The sequence below is a fragment of the Panthera uncia genome, chromosome A2 (assembly GCF_023721935.1).
Source record: "Panthera uncia isolate 11264 chromosome A2, Puncia_PCG_1.0, whole genome shotgun sequence".
In the NCBI taxonomy this organism is placed as follows: domain Eukaryota; kingdom Metazoa; phylum Chordata; class Mammalia; order Carnivora; family Felidae; genus Panthera; species Panthera uncia.
Window position 1 is genome coordinate 9,472,350 of NC_064816.1, and position 19,053 is coordinate 9,491,402.

The 19,053-nt window shown below is 55.7% G+C and overlaps 2 protein-coding genes across 7 annotated transcripts in view; one reads left to right on the top strand and one right to left on the bottom strand.

The window, feature by feature from the left end:
- ADGRE5 (adhesion G protein-coupled receptor E5) overlaps positions 1-4,981 on the top strand; it is a 14,468-nt gene extending 9,487 nt beyond the window's left edge. For all 4 annotated transcript variants that reach the window (XM_049640013.1, XM_049640012.1, XM_049640014.1 and 1 more), the window contains 11 exons: positions 1,022-1,199; positions 1,270-1,377; positions 1,599-1,822; positions 2,371-2,550; positions 3,268-3,459; positions 3,701-3,927; positions 4,029-4,095; positions 4,218-4,309; positions 4,398-4,566; positions 4,663-4,749; positions 4,834-4,981. In XM_049640013.1, coding sequence (XP_049495970.1) covers positions 1,022-1,199; positions 1,270-1,377; positions 1,599-1,822; positions 2,371-2,550; positions 3,268-3,459; positions 3,701-3,927; positions 4,029-4,095; positions 4,218-4,309; positions 4,398-4,566; positions 4,663-4,749; positions 4,834-4,863 — 1,554 coding nt within the window. In that variant the 3' untranslated portion in view covers positions 4,864-4,981. The remainder of the gene's footprint in view (positions 1-1,021; positions 1,200-1,269; positions 1,378-1,598; positions 1,823-2,370; positions 2,551-3,267; positions 3,460-3,700; positions 3,928-4,028; positions 4,096-4,217; positions 4,310-4,397; positions 4,567-4,662; positions 4,750-4,833) is intronic.
- A 584-nt stretch (positions 4,982-5,565) lies between these two features.
- DDX39A (DExD-box helicase 39A) lies at positions 5,566-14,321 on the bottom strand. 3 transcript variants are annotated; one of them, XM_049640023.1, is made up of 11 exons: positions 14,214-14,321; positions 9,865-10,076; positions 9,605-9,732; positions 8,408-8,500; positions 7,857-8,040; positions 7,041-7,159; positions 6,562-6,693; positions 6,354-6,463; positions 6,100-6,244; positions 5,805-5,952; positions 5,566-5,716 (listed from the first exon to the last, which is right to left on the bottom strand). In XM_049640023.1, exons 2-11 carry the CDS (start codon positions 10,070-10,072, stop codon positions 5,700-5,702), a joined length of 1,284 nt encoding a protein of 427 aa, XP_049495980.1. In that variant the 5' UTR covers positions 10,073-10,076; positions 14,214-14,321; the 3' UTR covers positions 5,566-5,699. The 3 variants fall into 3 exon arrangements, with proteins under 3 accessions (XP_049495980.1, XP_049495979.1, XP_049495981.1); XM_049640022.1 differs by lacking the exon at positions 14,214-14,321 and adding an exon at positions 13,925-14,025; XM_049640024.1 differs by lacking the exons at positions 5,566-5,716; positions 5,805-5,952; positions 6,100-6,244; positions 6,354-6,463; positions 14,214-14,321 and adding an exon at positions 11,017-11,722 and having other exon boundaries at positions 6,603-7,159.
- Between the last annotated feature and the right edge of the window lie 4,732 nt (positions 14,322-19,053).

The window sequence follows — 19,053 nt, forward strand, 5'->3', positions numbered from 1 at the left end:
GGGGGGGGGGGGGGGGGGGGGGGGGCGGGGGGAGGGGGGGACCCATGGACAGCATGGGGTGGCAGAGGGATGCTTCCGTGTGAGTGGAGACAGCCCAAGCAGGGGTTACACGAGCACAAACACAAACATATATACACCCCTTAAAACGCACACACGCACACTGGAGAGGCACAGAATGCCAACAGAATGCAGCAGTCAAGAGTTTCGCCTCCCTAGTTAGGCCACAAGGGCTCAAATCCCCTCCATCCCACCCACCCTGCCCCACCAATTGCCACTTTCTGCTGTGTGACGTCAGACGAGTGAGTCCCCCTCTCTGGGCCTCATTCTCCTCGTCTGAAAATAGTGCCTGCTTTACACAGTTGGGTTTGAAGGTTTCTGTGAACTAAAAGAAGTAAAGCTCAAAGAAAGAACGGTGCCTGGCACACAGTGAGCATTATGTGTTAAGGTTTAGCCTATGTGCTAAGCTGGGGAGAAATATGTGAGCCCATGTCATTTTAAATTTTCCAGTAGTGGGGCGCCTGACTGGCTCAGTCAGAAGGGCGTGCAACTCTTGGTCTTGGGGTTGTGAGTTCAAGCTCCACGCTGGGTGTAGAGATGGCTATAAAATTTTTTAAAATTATATATGCTAACTAAATTGGATGTAAATTTAAAAAGTGAAATTAAATATATATATATATCAAAAAATTTTTTAATTAAAAAAGCAAACAAAAATAAAAATTTCCAGTAGCTACATTAAAATAAACAAAAGTAAACAAGTGAAATTGATGTGGAGATTGCATTTAACCCAGCAGATTCGAAATTATTCCCATTTCAAGGTGGACCCAGATTTCGAGTGCTGGATAGCCATGTGTGGCTTGTGGCAATTCTGCTGGTCAGTGCAGGTGTAGAGCCTGGGAGGAAGCCCGTGCCTGTCCCCCAGGCAACCCCAGGTGGTTCTGCAGTGTGCCCCTAGGTAGAGGGGGGTTGAAGTCAGGCAGCCCTTGCAGGGCAGTGACCCACCAGCTGTCACCCATCCCCCCAGAACCTCATCACGTCAGTGGATGAGCTGCTGGAAGTCCCCAGTGACCTGGACGCCTTGGCCCTGCCTGAAAGGCACAAGATGGCCACCCACCTCCTCTCTGAGCTTGAAAGAGTCCTGAGGACCTTGGCCAAGGCCATGCCTGGAGCCTCCTTCACCTACCATTCCCCTTCGAACACAGGTGAGACCTCGCCCTGCCCAGGGCCTCATCCGGCACCCAGAGCCCCCGATCACTGCCCCTCTCTTCTCAGAGCTGTCCCTGATGATCCAGGAGCAAGGGGACGGATACACCACCATAGGCCAGAGCCACGCACGGATGCTGCTGGACTGGGCTGTGGCAGCCGCAGCCAGGGACTCAGGTAACGGCGGGGATCCAGAGGGGACTCCCGTGGGAAAGGGGAGGAGGAGCTGGGATGTGGCAAGGGTTGAGGTTCTAAATATACAACAACTGGAAACTGGCCTATTGCCAGATCCCAGGCATCATGGCGTCCTGGAGGGCTTGAATAGACATCCTGGGAGGGAGGATGAGGCGTGGGAGGAGGAAGGGCAGAAGGTAGTAGCCGGCCTGTCTACCCCCCAGACCCCACCGTGATGGGCATCCTCTCCAGCTGTAAAATGCAGAAATTGCTGGCCCACGCCTCCTTGGAGTTGGACCCCGAGACGAAAGCTAAGCTAAAAGATCTCCACCAAAGTCCTGTCCGTGGCGCCCAGTACGAGCTCCTCTCAGCCGTCAACTTGGTCTTTCTGAGCAACACAAACACCGAGCACCTTGACTCCCCGGTCACCTTTGCCTTCTCCCACCCTGTGAGTCCTCTGGTGGGGAGGAATCAGTCCTACTGCTCACTCCTTAGCCAGGGTCACAGGGGTTCCTCTGCAGCCTTCATTTCCCTACTCTGCTTCTTCCTCAAACGGACCTCAGGGCCTTTGCATTTGCTGTGCCCACCGTCTCCCACGTGACTCAGTCCTTTACCCAGTTCCAGTCTTTGTTCAAATGTCACCTCTTCCTTTAGGTCTTCCTTGACCTCCTCATTTAAAATTACAGTCTGTAATCATGCCCCACCTTCCCCTATGCTGTTTCTCTTTTCAAAAGCTCTTACTACCTTCTAACACACCATCTAGTTTCCTTATCAGGTTCATTATTTACATCGGTCTCCCCCACTGGCATGCCGAGCCCAAAAGGGCAGGGACTGGTGTCAGCCCTGTTCATTGTGTGCCAGACCAGGGGACACAGCAAAGGAGGCACTCAGTAAATACCTGTCAAACGAAAAACAGCCCCCCTTGGGCTCAACCAAGCCCAGGACCCAAGAGTGGGCTCCAGGCTAACCTCTCCAACCATTCCCGCCTGCCTGCAGATGGAGACGCCCGGACCGCGACAGGGGCTGGTGTGTGCATTCTGGAAGAGTGACGACAGGGGCGGAGGGCACTGGAACACCACGGGCTGCTGGACCCGGGGCACCAGTAATAACAGCACCACATGCCAGTGCAACCACCTGAGCAGCTTTGCCATCCTCATGGCCCACTATGACATAGAGGTGAGCAGCCCTCAAAAGCCCACAGGTGGCAAGCCTGGCTTAGGTGAGACAGACAGCTGGTTCTGTATGGTCACACAGCCCCAGTGGTCCCACCCCATGCCCCCCAGCCCCTTCCCTGGGACCCAGCAACTGCTCTGGCTAGCGCCCCTCTGACTGTCCGTCTGGAACCGGTGGTTAAACGATCGCTAAAAGCTCCAAAGGGAGTACAACGCTCTGTATGTGGCTTCAGAGATACACAGAGAAGCTGGGCCACGCGTTTAATTGAAATGGGCCAGGCAGAGTATGGAAGGCTCTGGTCCAAGCCAAAAAGCTCAGGAAGGACAAAAAGGCGGGTTTCAACGAGTTGATAGAGATGGCCAGGTGTAGGAGGGGTAGAACTTGAGATGAGCAACGAGGGTCAGAGAGGTGGGACCCTTAGTGTTAGAAAGAAGAATGTGGCCTTGAGGCTTAGCGCGGGGAGGCCCATCAGGAGGAACTGGGATCCCTGGTGCATCTGTGGTTGTGTGCGTGCATTGCGCAGGGTGGTGGGTGTTTAGGAAGAGACACAAAGCAAGCCTGTTCAAGTGTTGAAGGCAGGGGATGTGGGGGGAGGCGAGTGCATGATCTCCAGAGACCTGGAGGGCAGGCCCCTGATGGGTCCGGGTGGTGGGGCCCGCAAGGAGGGCAGGAAGGGCTCAGGGCGCTGACGGAGCCCCACGCACCCCATCCTGCATCTAGGACCCGAAGCTGGCCCTGATCACCAAGGTGGGGCTAGCGCTGTCGCTAGTCTGCCTGCTGCTATGCATTCTCACCTTCCTGCTGGTGCGGCCCATCCAGGGCTCGCGCACCACCGTGCACCTGCATCTCTGCATCTGCCTCTTCGTGGGCTCCGCCATCTTCCTGGCGGGCATCGAGAACGAAGGCGGCCAGGTGAGGTCCGGGGCGGTGGGAACGTCTCACCTCCACCAGAACCCCAGGCCGGCGGGGCCCGGGAGGGGGAGAGCCCCGTCCAGTCCCGGGGCTGGGTGGCCACCGCCCGCTCCGCCCGCGCGAGGTCCTCGGCACAACAGAGCTGTGGCCGCTCGTCCCCGCCCGCCCCGAGGGCCCTGGCGGGGCGCGGCCCCGCCCCGTACTGACGTCGCCCCGCCCCCGCCCCGCCCCCGCCCCGCAGGTGGGGCTGCGCTGCCGCCTGGTGGCCGGACTGTTGCACTACTGCTTCCTGGCCGCTTTCTGCTGGATGAGCCTCGAGGGACTGGAGCTCTACTTCCTGGTGGTGCGCGTGTTCCACGGCCAGGGCCTGAGCAAGTGCTGGCTCTACCTGATGGGCTATGGGGTGCCCCTGCTCATCGTGGCCATCTCGGCAGCCGTCAGACACAAGCACTACGGCCACTCCCGCTAGTGAGTGCAGCGGAGCCGTCCGATGGGAGGGCAGGGGACCACGGTCCTGGCCAGTGTCCTTCCCCTCTGCGGAGCTGACATGACCCTCCCTTCCCACCCAGTTGCTGGTTGGACCCAGAAGATGGCTTCCTCTGGAGCTTCCTGGGACCCGTGATCTTCATCGTTCTGGTAGCTGCCCCCACCCCACACCTGAGGAGTGCAGCCACACTGGGCCAGCTCTCCCCGCGCCCCCCCCCCCCACAGTCCCAGGGATTCCCCCTAATGCCAGTTCTGCCTTCCCCCCAACCCAGTTCAATGCTGTCATCTTCGTGACTACTGTCTGGAAACTCACACAGAAGTTTTCTGAGATCAACCCAGACATGAAGAAACTTAAGAAGGCCAGGTGAGAGTGGGGGGCAGGGAAGGGGCTGGCAGGGAGCAGAGGGTGTGCGAGGGGGGCCTCCCCCACTGCAACGCTGTCCTCTCCGCAGGGTGCTGACCATCACGGCTGTCGCTCAGCTCTTTCTGCTGGGCAGCACCTGGGTCTTCGGCCTGTTCCTCTTTAACCCACACAGCTGGGTGCTGTCCTACACCTTCACCATCCTCAACTGCCTGCAAGGCTTCTTCCTCTTCATCTTCCACTGCCTGCTCAACAAGAAGGTGGGCTGTGGCTGGGCTGGGGGGGGGGGGGCGGTGCACCAGGCCCCCCTGCCTGGGGCCTGCCCCTTCCCTAACCTGGCTCCCCGGGCCCCACAGGTGAGGGAGGAGTACCAGAAGTGGGCCGGCTGGGTCACCGGGAACAGGTACTCGGAGTTCACCACCTCCTCATCCAACCAGACTCAGGTAAGGGCCGAGCCTGGGGTAGGGGTGCTGGGCCAGAGGGCACCCAGCCCGGGCTCTGTGCTCACAGTGTACCTTTCTTACCAGGCCCACAGGCCTTCGGAGTCCGGCATGTGACAGCGCGGCTCCCACCAGACCAGGAGGTCCTGTGGCCTCAGCAGCTTTTGCACGTGTTGAAAGACGGTCCCCTCCTCTCTCGCCCCTCTGCTCCCTCCGCCAGCCTGCCTCGGCCCCCATGTGCACCACAGAAAGCAGGGGGCAGCAGCTGTAGTCTGGCACCAAAGCCCAGGAAGCCCAGAACACCCAGCCCGGTGGAGAGTTGGACCCGCCGGGCCTGCTTCTGCTGCCTCCCTGCCCCACCCCAGCCAGGACCCAGGGTGAGGGCAGGAGTCCGGCCCAGGGCCGCAGTGCCTTTCCCGGCTACCCCAGGCCTGTCAGACTGAGGACGCTGTGCCCAGCCAGGCCCTTTCCCCTCGTCTGTTTTTGCTACAGAACAAGAGGCCAGAGTGCTGGGGCTCTAGCTCCCCGTTAAGCTAAGACTGAGGCCAGGGGTGGGGGAAAAGCAGGGCCCCTCCCAGCCCCACTGCCTGAGGCTCACGGTACAGAAGCCCATCTGCTCCTGGAGGCAGAAGGCTCTCACTTGTTTGGAAAGTTGTGAATGTTGTATGTTGTTGTTTTTAATCTGTATAAACTTTTCAACATCGACACATAAAATTAAACGTCCTACTGATAAAGAAAATTGCTGTGGAGCTCCCTGGCCAGGCCTGCTACACCCACGAAAAGCTGAGAGCCGAGCAACACACAGGGTGGAAGACAGACTTCCGTAATAAAACTTTACTCTTACACAAATCTACAGCTTTTAAACAGTAAAAAGGGAAGCCCCACTGGTGCCTAGAAAGAGGACTTGAAGCAGCACTCAGGAAACAGGGCGACTCTGGCCACCAGGCGTGTGGTTACCGGCTCTGCTCAACTGTAAGACACACAGAGGGGAGGCCAGTGAGACGGGGAAGAGGGCCCCTGTCCGGGCCCAGCCCCCCAGCCCCACCCCCAACACTTACTGTATGTAGAGATGTCAATTTCTTCAGGAAGTTCTGCCACGTTCACTTCAAACCTGTCCTGAACGTCATTGAGGATTTTGGCATCATTCTCATCAGACACAAAAGTGATGGCCAGACCTTTGGTCCCAAAACGTCCCGCACGGGCCACCTGCAGGGTGACAGGAGCAGGGGGTCAGGGGGGTCAGGTCACAGGGACACAACATGGAGATCTGAGGACAAGCAGGGCCACATCCCCACTCACCCCCACCCTGGGAGAGGGCCGTGAGGGAGCTAACAGCTCCGTGGAGGCACTCACTCGGTGGAGGTAGGTGTCTGAGTCCTCGGGCATGTCATAGTTGAAGACGATGTTGACTCGCTCAATGTCCATCCCTCGACCAAACAGATTGGTGGCCACCAGGATCCGCCGCTGGAAGTCTTTGAACTGCTGATAGCGTGACAGGCTGGGCACAGGAAGAACAAGAGGCGGCCGTTAGACATGGGGTTCCCGAGTGGCACTCCCCGTGAGGGGCCGAGGGGCCTGCTGCGGGCCCGAGGGCGGCACCCACTCACCGCTCCTCCTGCGCCATGCCCCTGTGGATAGCGATGGCCGGGAAGTTCTGCTCCACAAGGAGCTGGGCCAGGGCCATGCAGCGCTGCACCGACTTCACGAAGATCACCACCTGCGAGGCAGGGAGGCAAGAAGCGGCGGTCAGGGCCAGAGCCCCCGTGCGCCAGCCTCGCCAAGGCCCGGAACCCCGGGACAGCCACGCGGTGTCACCTGGTTAAACTCCAGCACGTCCAAGAGATCAAACAGCTTGCGGTTCTTCTCGCTGTCCTTGAGCTTGACGTAGTACTGCTGGAGTCCGTGTAGCGTGAGCTTGGTCTCATCGTCTACAAACACCTCCATGGGCTGTGCAGGAAGGGGCAGGCGGGGCTTACTTCTGGGCATCTTGCCTGCCCAGAACCTTCCGGCGAAGGACTCCACGTTGCGATGCTTCCCAGAGGGCCTGCGTACCCCGATAAATGCCTCTCTCCCAATCGTTGATCTAAGCTCGGCTCTGACTCAGGTATAGATCAAGCTCAGCTCCTAGTCTGACAAGACACAGGAGGGAAGGAAGGCTCCGGGGCCTCCCGGCATTCTTGTGCGGTGAGGCAAGTGTGGGCGTCCCGGAGCAGCAGCGGCTCAGGACACGGAACCGAGGAGGGCCAGAGGTGCCGCGCCGAGGCCGTGGCTGGCTGCCGTCCCACCCTACTCACGTCTTGCATGAACTTCCTGCACACGGGCCTGATCTCCTTGCTCAGGGTGGCGCTGAACATCATGCACTGCTTCTCGTGGGGCGTCAGGCGGAAGATCTCCTGCACGTCCCGCCGCATGTCTGGGTGGGGAGGGCAAGAAACAGGTGGGCGTGAGCGCCTGCCGTGCGGGGACCCCCACCCGAGACCAGCCCCAGCTCCTCCCAACCTGTGCCAGGGAGTCGTTAGCGCCACGACGAGGGCGGCGTGAGCCGAGTGGAGGGAGGGGCGAGTCCCAGGTGCCTGAGGGGCTGGACTCGGGGCGGGCGCGGGAGGAGCTGCCATCCACTTACACGCCGCCAGAGCGGAGCAGCCGTGCCAGCGCGCCTCGAGCCACGCTTCAGGGAGGGGAGCCTGAGGCAGAGACAGCCGCTGGGGTGAGAGCTGCAGCTGCCTCCCGGGACACAAGCCCCATCTCCCACTGGCCCTGCGGGGCTCACGGAGGGCAGGCAGGGGCCCGGAACTAACCCAACGGGCGGCGAGGCCACAGCGTGCCGAGGGCTGGCACGGACACACGCCCGGACTCAGTCAGCTCGGGCTCGGAGGCAGGTCACCGTGCCGAGGCTACAACTCTCCCTGGAGTCGTCTACAGAGGCCTGTGTGCCAGCCACCCACGTGACCCTGCCCTGGGGCAACCTTCGGCCTGCCCTGACAGGGCCCACCTGGCTCTGAGGTCCGGGTGGGGGGAGGGGAGCTGTGAGGATGGCGGGGCGGGGGGCGGGGCGGGGGGCGTGGCGGGGCGGGGCTCCAGCAGCTCCTGGACCCAAGCAGGCCACTCACCCAGCTGCTCCAGCATCTTGTCGCACTCGTCCAGCACGAAGTGCTTCACGTTCTTCAGGTTGAGGCTCCTGTTCCGTACGAGCGCCAGGATCCGGCCTGGTGTCCCCACCACGACGTGCGGACAGTTCTTCTTCAATACCTCTTCATCCTTCTTGATGGAAAGGCCCCCGAAGAACACAGACACCTATGTGGGAGGAGACAAAGTTCCTTTCACCTGTCTAAGGGCTGAAGGCTCACGCTCGCTCCGAACTGACGGCCACCCGGCCCGTGGCCCCGCCAGCTCAGGCTCCAGCAGCACCCCCGGGCCTAGTGGCTGGGGACCAGAGTGGCCTGAGAGTCTGGCCAGGACTCCGGTGGAAAGCAGCCCCACAGCTGGGACCGGCACAGGCCTCCGGAGGCCATGCATAATTCATCCGGCTTTTAAGGAATGTAAACCACCGCAAACCTCAAAGGCAGCCACTGCGGCCAAGCTTAGTAAACACTGGCCGGGCTACAGCCGGGGCAGCAACATTGCAGAAGACCACGCAGTACGTCCAGCCCGAGGGACTTACCTTGACGCTGGGCATGTACTTGGAGAAGCGTTCATATTCCTTGCTAATCTGGAATGCCAGCTCCCGAGTATGACACATGACCAGCACTGTCACCTGCAGGCGGAAGACAGACACTTTAGGCAGTGTCCCAAGTCCTACCCCAGGCAGAGCCCACTCTAGTGCCCTCCCCTGGGGCCCCATGCCCACCGGGCTCTGGCCCCTTGAGGGTGTCTGCCACGCTGCTCCCCAAACCTCCGGCTGCTGGAAGGTCCGGTCCAGATGCTCTAGCTTCTCCCCACCCTTCGCCTGTCGTTCACTCCCTATGTCCCCCCAGCTGGTGAGTGAGGCTTGTCTCCTGCTGTCAGGATCCACAGTGAGACCTAGCTGGTGAGGCAGCCCCTACCAACAGCTTCCTGAGTCTGCTCTCTGGTCAGCTCATGACCACCCGAAGGCGGCTCCTGCCTTCAGGCCCATGACGCCAAGGGCTGCAACCACCACAGCCTCCCACTGAATCTCCCTCTCCCTCACCCTCACCCTCACCATCGACCCTAAGGAGACAAGGGCTTGTGCACCCACACGCAGCCCAAGGGCGTGTGTCCCCGTGTGACAAAACAACACCGGAATGCACCTTGATTCTCCTCCAACAAAATTCACTTAAGAGGAAACGACTATCAGTGGCAACAGCAACCAAACCTCGTTAGGTACAATCTCACCTGTGTAAATACGCACACTCTAGAAAAGCACATGACCAAATAACAGCTGTGAAATCTGGAGACTAAAATCGTGGGCACTTCTCAGTTTCTCCTCTTGGCTTATCATTTTGGGGCGGTATTTTGTCACAACTAAGTATCGTACTTAATTTAAAAGCCCACAAAGAGGGGCACCTGGGTGGCTCAGTCGGTTAAGTGTCTGACTTCGGCTCAGGTCATGATCTCAGTTTGTGGGTTCGAGCCCTGTGTCGGGGTCTGTGCTGACAGCTCAGAGCCTGGAGCCTGCTTTGGATTCTGTGTCTCCCTACCTCTCTGCCCCTCCCCTGCTTGCACCCTGCCTGTCTCTCTCCCTCTCTCAAAAATAAACATTAAAATTTTTTTTTGAAAATTAAAAAAAAAAAAAATAAAAGCCCACAAAGAGAACGCAGCACCAGGAAGTTTTAACAAGGGAACCCGTGGCTAGCGATCCTCACGTAGCTCGGGCCCAGCAGGGAGGGCAACCACCTACCTGTCCGTTGACAGGCTCAATCTGCTGCAGGGTGGCCAGCACGAAGACGGCCGTCTTGCCCATCCCAGACTTGGCCTGGCACAGGACGTCCATGCCCAGGATGGCTTGGGGAATACACTCGTGCTGGACTGAGGGAGAGAGCACGTGTGAGCGGCCAGAAACCAGATGCTCCCTCTGTGCAGGCTCCTGGCCAGGCGGCTGAGGAGGCCACAGAGAGGGCGGCGAGGAGGTTCCTGGCAGGGAGAACCCAGGAGGCATACCCTCAGATGGATGCTCAAAGCCACAGTCCACGATGGCCCTAAGAAGCTCCGGCTTCAGCAAAAAGTCCCGGAAGCCAGAGCTGTGGATGGAAACGTAGGAACCCTTGACGTCTTTCTTGGGGGGAGCAGGAGTGCTCTCTGGAGGAGCCTGGGGTTCTTCATCTTCCTCGTAATCCAGAAGCTCATTTTCCACATCCTGTTCCGCCATGGCGCTGACAACAGAGGAGGGAGGAAGGGTCGAGGGAAGCGATTGAGTTTGAGAAAGAAAACTCCCCCGTCCAGGGAGAAGACCGCCCAGCAGCTGCAGTCTACGGACACAGGTCGAGGAGGGACAAAGCACCGGAGCCATCTTCCGAGCTGGTACAGCTGATGAAGCCAAGACGGGGCCAGCGCTCTGACCCCCCCCCCCCCCCCCCCCCCCCCCGCCCCCGCCCCAAGGCCCCCCCCCCCCCCCCCCCGCCCCCCCCCCCCCCCCCCCCCCCACACTCCCCACAGACTCCTGCACAAGGTCCCACCCGCTCCTCCCGGGCAGCACCTCCCAGCCTCAGCTTGTCCCGGTCACACCTTCACTCCTGCACCCCCTCAGCTTTCCCCGTGCCCCTCTCCGCCACACTCACACACGCATACACACCCCCGGCTCCAGGGCCTCCCTCTGCTCTCACAGTGAAATCCCCATACTTCCCCATGGCTCTCGCATCCCTGTGCACTGTCCCCGGCACACCTCGTTCCACAAGACCCCTCTCAAACCACCCGCAGCCTTGTCTGCCCGCTCGCTCATCAAGCCCCTACCCCAAGCGTTTGCCGCACGTGGCCGCCGCCAGGAAAACTCTAATAAACCTCAGGCCACCTAAGCCAAAGGAGGCCCCCTCCCCACCACTCCGCAAAGAGTCTACCGGGCCTGCAAAGGATAGGACCCCTGGGACCAGGAGACGTGGCTGCCAGAACGCTGGAGAGACCTGAGTCTGTAGGAGCAGAGTCGCGCCCTGCCCCAGCTCCTCTCGCTACTCGTGGTCTGCACAGGGGAATAATTAAGCACTGTCATCAGCAGCCTTCCCACCGCGCCCAGGCCGCTAAGAACGAAGCGGAGATGGTAAAGAGAATTAATACAGTTTGCTCCCTTCCTGCCGTATCCAGTATGGGCACAGGACCTACTGGGCGCAAGCTACAAGGGTCCCAGATGTGACAATATGGTCTTCTGCCCTCCAAACTCCATCCAGCCTCCAGTCTAGACAGAGAGGATGCTGAAGTAGTCCCTCTTCTCCCTGAGCCGGATGTGGAGGGTCCTGGGCCCACTTTCTGGCCCTCCTGTCACTCATTCTCTCTGTGACTTCATCCAGCCCCAGGGCTTTGACCACCTCTGTGCAGAGGCCTCCCAAACTTGTGTCTCCATCGGGTTACAGCTTCCCTCAACAACAGACTCCGTTACCCAACTGCCTCTGCCACATCGACCCTTCGAAGCTGAACTCAAAATCCCAAGAGTAAAACCCTCCGTTCCTTCCTGCAGGCCTGCTTCTCAAAAGGGGCAATTTCATTCTCTCACTGGCTTTCTCTCTCTCCCCTGTCCAATCAGCCAACAAATCCCAACAGGACAATTAGGCCACTGCTTGCCCCTGCTACCTCACTGGTCCCAAGCTACCTCCACCTTTCTTTTTTGGAATTAGAACAGCTAGGGGCTCCTGGGTGGCTCACTCGGTTAAGCGTCCGACTTGAGCTCAGGTCAGGATCTCGCGGTTTGTGAGTTCGAGCCCCGCGTCGGGCTCTGGGCTGACAGCTCAGGGCCTGGAGGCTGCTTCGGATTCTGTGGCTCCCTCTCTCTCTGCCCCTCCCCTGCTCGTGCTCTGTCTCTTTGTCTCAAAAATAAATAAAACATTAAAAAAATTTTTTTTAATAAAATAAAATTAGAACAGCTTTATTGAGATATTCACATGGCATATCGTCCACCACTTTCAATGTCCCATATATCGGTTTTTAGTATTTTTTTTAACTTCTTAATTTTGAGACCAAGAAAGCACATGTGCACAAGCAGGGGAGGGGCAGAGAGAGAGAGAGAGAGAGAGAGAGAGAGAGAGAATCCCAAGCAGGCTCCACGCTGCCAGAGCAGAGCCCCATTCGGGGCCCCATCTCACGAACTGCAAGATCGTGACCTGAGCCGAAATCAAGAGTCAGACTGCCAGTTTTTAGTATTTTTAATGTAGTCAGGGATAAGTTCAACGACCACCACAGTTGGATTCGTTACCCATTTCACTCAGTCTTGAAAAAGACCAGACCCTTTACCTCTCATCCTTCCCCCCTCAGTCCTCTGGGCAACCGTCAACCTACTTTCTTTCAGTTTGCTTGTTTTTGCCGTTTCTCACTGCAATCAACATACAATATGCAACCATCTGTCCTGCCCGGCTTCGCTCACTCAGCACGTTTCCACGTTCATCCACTTTGTGGGAGGCATCAGCACCTCACTCCTGCTCGTGGCGAACACTCCCCTGTGCGGGGCCGCCACTCCGTCCGTTGTCAGTTGGTGGCTCTGGGGGCGCCATCATCTCTCGCCTAGATGAGGCCCACAGTCCCCGTTTTCCATCCCCCTCCATCGTCTCTCCCCACAAAAGCCAGTGGGAGCCCAGTAAAAGCGAAGTCGGAAAATGCTCAAAATCCTCCACAGGCTCCTACTGGGCTCAGAATAAAACTCAGGGGTCCTCAGCCTGACCTACCGGACCCCACACAAACTGACCCCCCCACACACACACCCACCACGTTCGAACCTCATCTGCTCCGTCACCCCCACTCACCGGCCTTGCCGCTGTGCCCCTCACGCATGCCTCAGCCCCTTTGCACCTGCCATGCCCACTGCCGGCAGTGGCCGTGAGTCCCCCCCGCCTGCTTCCTTCAGGACTCTTGCTCCAGAAGGGCATTTCTGGCAGGCCCCAGCTAAAAAAAGCACCCTTGTTCAGGTCGTGCCTGCCAGCCCTTTGGCCCAGCCCAGAGCCTAAAACAGATAAGCACTCACACGCAAAGGCCCAATGAATAAAATTAAAATCGAGGCCTTCAGGCAGAATTTAGGAGCTAAAGCCAGCGTCTGCCCTCCTCTGATTGCTGAAAAAGGCAACCTGAACAGGAAGGGGCTATTTCCCAGGCAGCCGAGAAAAGGGGAGGAGCCAGGAAAGGTCGGTTCCAAAGCACCACGCCCTTTTGGGGAATGGAGAGCAAGACTGGCTGAAGCAGAGGCAGAGGAGGAAGCTCGGAAAGCCGGTCTGATCGAGGGCTCTCATACTTTATCTGCGAAGCAACAGGGAACCACCAAGGAGGTTTCTGAGGGGAGTAATGGCCCAAGAGCAACTTGCTCTAGAGGAGAAGACGAGCGGGGAATGAGACCAGCCACGGGGAAAACCAGTCACCAGAAGAGAGGATTAACCAGGGTGGGGGTGGTAGGAGGGAACAACAAAATGGCACGCTCAACAGGGCAGCACCATCTCCTGGGCAATCCCTGGGCAGATAACCGCTGGGAGCCGCCTACCCTGAGCTCCAAACCTGGGTGGCCAAGAGCGGACGGTGCAGTCAAAACGAACACAAACGTCAAGTGAAGTCTTTTTGTTCTTACAGGGGACAGATTCAGGGACAGCCTGAGTTGGAGGCACCAAATTCTCTAGGAAGTGGCTAGATGGGCTCTAAAACTCAAATGAGACGGGGAGGGAACTGGGGGAGGGGCGTTTGTCCCACCCGGGGGAGGGGGGGGGGCTGCGGCCCCCGGAACAGATCAACTCGAAAGCGGACACCCGGAAAGTGACAATTCAGGCTAGCTCACGGTACCCATTCATTCTCAAGTGCCCCAGGAAGACTTCCACCTCAGGGTTCGCCTCGGTGACATCTGTTTTATTCTAAATCTCTGGAAGCCCGAATCCCCTAAACACATAGCAACAGCACAGCAGGGTGGGGGAGGGCAAGTCCCTCGACTCGGAGGAGCCTAACGCGTCTACAAGGTCGGGATTCTCCCACCGCAACTCCAGACCCCGGCGCCCGGCCCCCAGAGTCCCTCCCCAAACGACTAGGGGGGCTCCTCTGACAGACAGACCTTCTCCCCAAGTCAGGCTCGACCCGCGGGCCGCCATGACAGCCCACTCCCGGAAGCGGGAACGAGCCCAGCGCGCCAACAGCTACCGCCCCCCCCCCCCCCGCCTTGCGCATGCGCCATGGCGTTCAACGGCCGCAGCCGCGCGCGGCGGACGCCCCAACCGCCCCCCACTTGTCTCGCGCCCCTTCCTCCTCATCCTCCCCTCAACTCCCAGGGTCTCCCCTCGCCCGCTCGCCCGCAGGTCCGACGTCTCCGCACCGCGGCCCCGCGCTCCGGATGCTTCGTTCACCTGGTTCCCCGTTCGCCTCCGCGCGCTGTGAGAAGTGCCGTCCGACTCTGGCTACCGGTCTCGCGCCCCGACACGAGCCACAACGCTTCCTGCCTCCTGCGTCGGACTGCGGCTCTGCTCACTGGACTGCTGGCTTTTCATTCAAGGAAGGCGGAAGCGGTGATTGGATGCTGCAGGAGGCGTCTGGAAGCTATTGGTGGAGAGAGGAAAGGGGGCGTGCCTCACGCCTCGGCTTCATTGGCCAATCTAAAAGTAGGCGCCCTGGTCTAAGGCCGACGTGAGCCCGTGCGCTGTCACGTGATTGGGGTTTTTCCGTCGGTGGGCGTCGACATATTTAGTACTGGCAGCGGAAGCCGGCTTGATTTGCCTGTCGGCTGTGTATCATCTGTCTGTTACGTGGTTTTTACGCTGGGCATGGGATTCAAGGCTTTCGAAGTGGGCATCAACTCGCGACTTCTTGGTTCTCCGGGGTGAGCCCGTGAAAGGGTCCTGAGAAGGACTGGGAGGTCGGAATGTCTCCAACGTGGAGAGGACAGGCTGCACCCGCAGTGGGGAAGGGACCGCTCGGGGCCCAGAGAGAAATGCGCGTCATCAACGTTTCCCATTTGCTGAGAGTCTTGTCAAGGGTCAGACTCTGTACTAGTGGCCATGCAGGCTCAGGCCACAAAACCCAAACCAGGATGTTTCACTCATAAGACGTTTTGGATTTTAATTTATCCTTGTATTACATTTTCCCAACCTTACCCCCCTCCCCCTGCCTTGTACTTTACTGAGGAAAAATTCATAAGAAAAGGTCCCCTGATTTTTCAAGATTGACAGCCGACTGACGATTGCCCAGTGAAGATACAGAACATTTCCATCACCCCCAGAAAGTTCTGTTGTGCCCCGGTCAGGTCTACCCTCAGCCCCAACCGGGCAAAACACTGTGTGGATTTCTATCACTATCCATGGGTTCTGGTCTCGAATTTCAGATAAACAGCATCATGCAATAGGTTGTCTTTTACATCTGGCTTTTTTGGCTCAACAAAATGTTGTGGTTTTTTTGTTTTTTTTTTTTTTTAATTTTTTTTAACATTTATTTATTTTGAGACAGAGAGAGACAGAGCATGAAGGGGGGAGGGGCAGAGAGAGAAGGAGACACAGAACCGGAAGCAGGCTCCAGGATCTGAGCCATCAGCCCAGAGCCTGACGCGGGGCTCGAACCCACGGACCGCGAGATCATGACCTGGCTGAAGTCGGACGCTTAACCGACTGAGCCACCCAGGCGCCCCAACAAAATGTTTTTTGACGTCTGGTGCTGCATGTACTAGCTTTGTTTTGTTTTGTTTTTTGTTTTTCCCTTGCTGAGTAGTAGTTCACCCTGTGGCTATGATGGGGTTTGGGAGTGATGGTGGGGTTCGGAGCCCACGGCCAAGAAAGAATTCTTGAAGACGTCTTTGGTGCAAAAAGGTGATCTTATTAAAGCACAGGGACAGGGCTCCTGGGCGGAAAGAGCTGCACTGGGGTTGTGAGAAGTGACTGCTTGTATACTGTGGAGTTGGGGGAGGTCAAGTCAAGGGGAAGGTTCTTTTCTTTTTTAAATTTTTTTTTAACATTTATTTATTTTTGAGACAGAGAGAGACAGACCATGAACAGGGGAGGGGCAGAGAGAGAGGGAGACACAGAATCCAAAGCAGGCTCCAGGCTGTCAGCACAGAGCCGGACGCGGGGCTCGAACTCACGGAGTGCGAGATCATGACCTGAGCCATAGTCCGAAGCTTACCTGACTGAGCCACCCAGGCGCCCCAAGAGGAAGGTTCTTAAAGGAACTTCCATATGCTAAAGGAGACCCAGATTACCGGAGGCCTAGCTACTGTCAAGCTAAGGTGGTTTTTTCCCTCTAGCAAAGCATTTTCCGTAAGACAGTGGGGGGTTCCTGGAGATAAGGCTATTGAGAAGATTGCCCTTTTCTTGTAATATTACTAAGATGTTTGTAAACTGATGGAGACTGTCAGTGAACCATTTGTTTTCTGTCCTTTCCTTTGTTCTTGGGCAGCCAGGAGGGCCTGAGGAATGTCCCACATGTCCCACCTGGGGGGATGGTGGGGGGGGGGAGGTGGGGAGCGTGTGCTAGCTTGTGCTTTGCCCTCTGCTTGCCTTATGCTCCCTCATCATATCCCCCGTGAACAACTTTGACCCTTAAATCGTTAAAGTTGCTGAAGGTGGAAGGTCTCATCTTCCTTAGCTTCTTCCTGCCGAGTAGGGGCGTAGAGATGTCCCTACCTGTGGGTCAACATCGGTCAGTCGGGGAAGGTATAGGAGAGTCACAAAAAGCGGAGGCAGCCGAACCCAACGCGGACCACGGTGTTGTATGAACCTTCTGGAGCAGAAAGGATCATCTGGTGGCTTGAGGTTATGGTAGCAACGGACTTTAGCGTCTGCCAGTGAGATTTTTAGATGTCAAGCTTGAAGCATCCTCAGATGGAGTGGGAACAGGCAGCAGGAATCAGATGATTCTTTCTGGTTTGTAATTCAAATGTCTGTGGTGATCCTTCTGAATGCCCCATTGTGAGAGGGAATTGTTAGTATAAATTGGGGAAAGGAGAATGAAAAAAAAAAATGTGCAGCCATCAATTTTGTTTGAAGAGGAGGAGTTGGCCGGAATGAGAAGGCACATTAGTTTGCTCATTGGTTTCCTGTGAAGGAGGTACAAGTTTTATTCGATATATGTGAGCCCATGAAGAGTGCCCCTCTAAACTTTACTGCAGTGGGAGTACGTCATATGACGCAGTAGGGGCCCTTACTTTTTGGAATTAAATCCCCTGCTATATTAGAGTTTCAATCCTTTAAATAAACCAGGTCTCCTCGGCTTATAGGGGGTGGGTTTCTAGTAACGGTCACATCAGGCTTAGGGAGGATATGGTTTGCATATTCACTTAGAGATTTACGAATTAACCTGGCTTCAAGTGAGAAATTTAATAAAACACCACAGTCTTTATCTATTGATAGGTCTAAAGTGAGAAAAGCCTTCTGATATACAATTGTTGGGGGAACCCATCCTGTTTTTTAGTTGTTTAAATAATTATATGCCCATGAGGTGTTGTTATTATCCCCAAAGAATAACAAGCACAGGGGAAGGTCTATACATGAAACATTGTGACAGTTTTTCTGTTTCGCTCAAGTTGTTCAGCGTAGGCAAATAACAAACATTTAAAGACAATCCGAACTAGAATTTAGTATCTAAAGGTGCATTGTTGAAGCATAGTTTTTTCTCTCTAGAATCACCCGTTTGGAAACAGCCAAGTCAAAACTCATTTGTAAAAACAGGTACAACTTTAACTTGGCCTACCTATTTACAGAAGTTCATCAAGAAATAGCAATTGGTTGTTATATGGATCTTGGATAATTTGCTTTGCTGGGACTTTTTATAAGGAACCTCTAGATTGAATGTTTAGTAGCCTCTCCAGGCCAGAAGCCAAGCCAAGTACTTGCCATCAGGCGTGCCTGAAATACCTGCTGATTTGAGCGAATTCCTCTTCACGAGGTCCCCAAGAGATCCTGAGGCTCCTGTACCCACCAGGAAGTGACATTCTTTAGTCACCTGGTAAGGCTGCTGGGAACTCTGTAAGCAAGCTATCAGGCCAACATTTCCAGGGGCCTTTATGACTTGCCATGTTTCATAAAGTCAACCTTAGTTCCTTAAAGCTATATGGTCCTATCTGAGTCTACACATGACTCTCAAATAGGACATTCCAGTCAAAGCCTTCGTAAAATAACCAGCATTTCAAATGGTGTCCTGTTAGAAAGAGAAGATTCTTATTGAACTTATGCAAATAACTGTAATTGCCACGAAAGACAGAATAGTCAGAGTTTTTGAATTTCAGAAGGCTTAGGTAGAGAGAAAGTTAAGTGCTGCTGGTTGTTTACAAATGAATACTTAATCACATTTTTGTGTATCATAGCTATCTTGAGAGAATGTTTCCTTAATCTGGAAGAGCAAGCAATACTTTAAAATAAGAGTGACAAAAACTGTAATTTTCCTCATTCATTTCGTCCCATGTTCCTAATTCTTGTTCAGTTTGAATCCAGCTTTTTAGTTTTGGAAATTCTTACCCATTTTAGTTTTAGGATTTTAAAGATGTTAAATACCTGTATTTGTCATAAAGGTCCTTTTTAAAGTTTTTTGTTTTGTTTTGTTTTGTTTGAGACAGAGACAGTGTGAGTTGGGGAGGGGCAGAGAGAGAGAGAGAGAGAGAGAGAGAGAGAGAGAGAATCCCAAGCAGGCTCCACGCTGCCAGCACAGAGCCTGATGTGGGGTTCGAACCTACAAACCATGAGATCATGACCTGAGCTGAAACCAAGCGTCCACGGCTTAACCAACTGAGCCACCCAGGCGCCCCCTAAAGGTCCTTTGTAAATCTCCTTGAAAATGAAACATGTTTTGGGGCACCTGGGTGGCGCAGTCGGTTAAGCGTCCGACTTCAGCCAGGTCACGATCTCGCGGTCTGTGAGTTCGAGCCCCGCGTCAGGCTCTGGGCTGATGGCTCGGAGCCTGGAGCCTGTTTCCGATTCTGTGTCTCCCTCTCTCTCTGCCCCTCCCCCGTTCATGCTCTGTCTCTCTCTGTCCCAAAAATAAATAAATAAACGTTGAAAAAAAAAATTAAAAAAAAAAAAAAAAAGAAAGAAAATGAAACATGTTTTGTTAAGAGCATCAGAATAATTATAAATGACAAAATCTCAGAAATAGACATGGCGAGAGTTCATTATGATGCAATTGATGAGGTAATGCAGTTATTCCTGTGATACATTGTCAAGTGAGGACCTTATACCAAAACACTAAGACTTTAGGAATCGCATATAT

Excerpts from the sequence above, each read along its gene's own strand:
- DDX39A (XM_049640023.1), bottom strand. The coding sequence starts at position 10,072 with ATGGCGGAACAGGATGTGGAAAATGAGCTTCTGGATTACGAGGAAGAT. Across the intron at positions 9,733-9,864 it reads CTTTGAGCATCCATCTGAGG|TCCAGCACGAGTGTATTCCC; the intron begins GTATGCCTCCTG and ends TCTCTCCCTCAG. Across the intron at positions 5,953-6,099 it reads CAGACACCTACCTCCACCGA|GTGGCCCGTGCGGGACGTTT; the intron begins GTGAGTGCCTCC and ends GTCACCCTGCAG.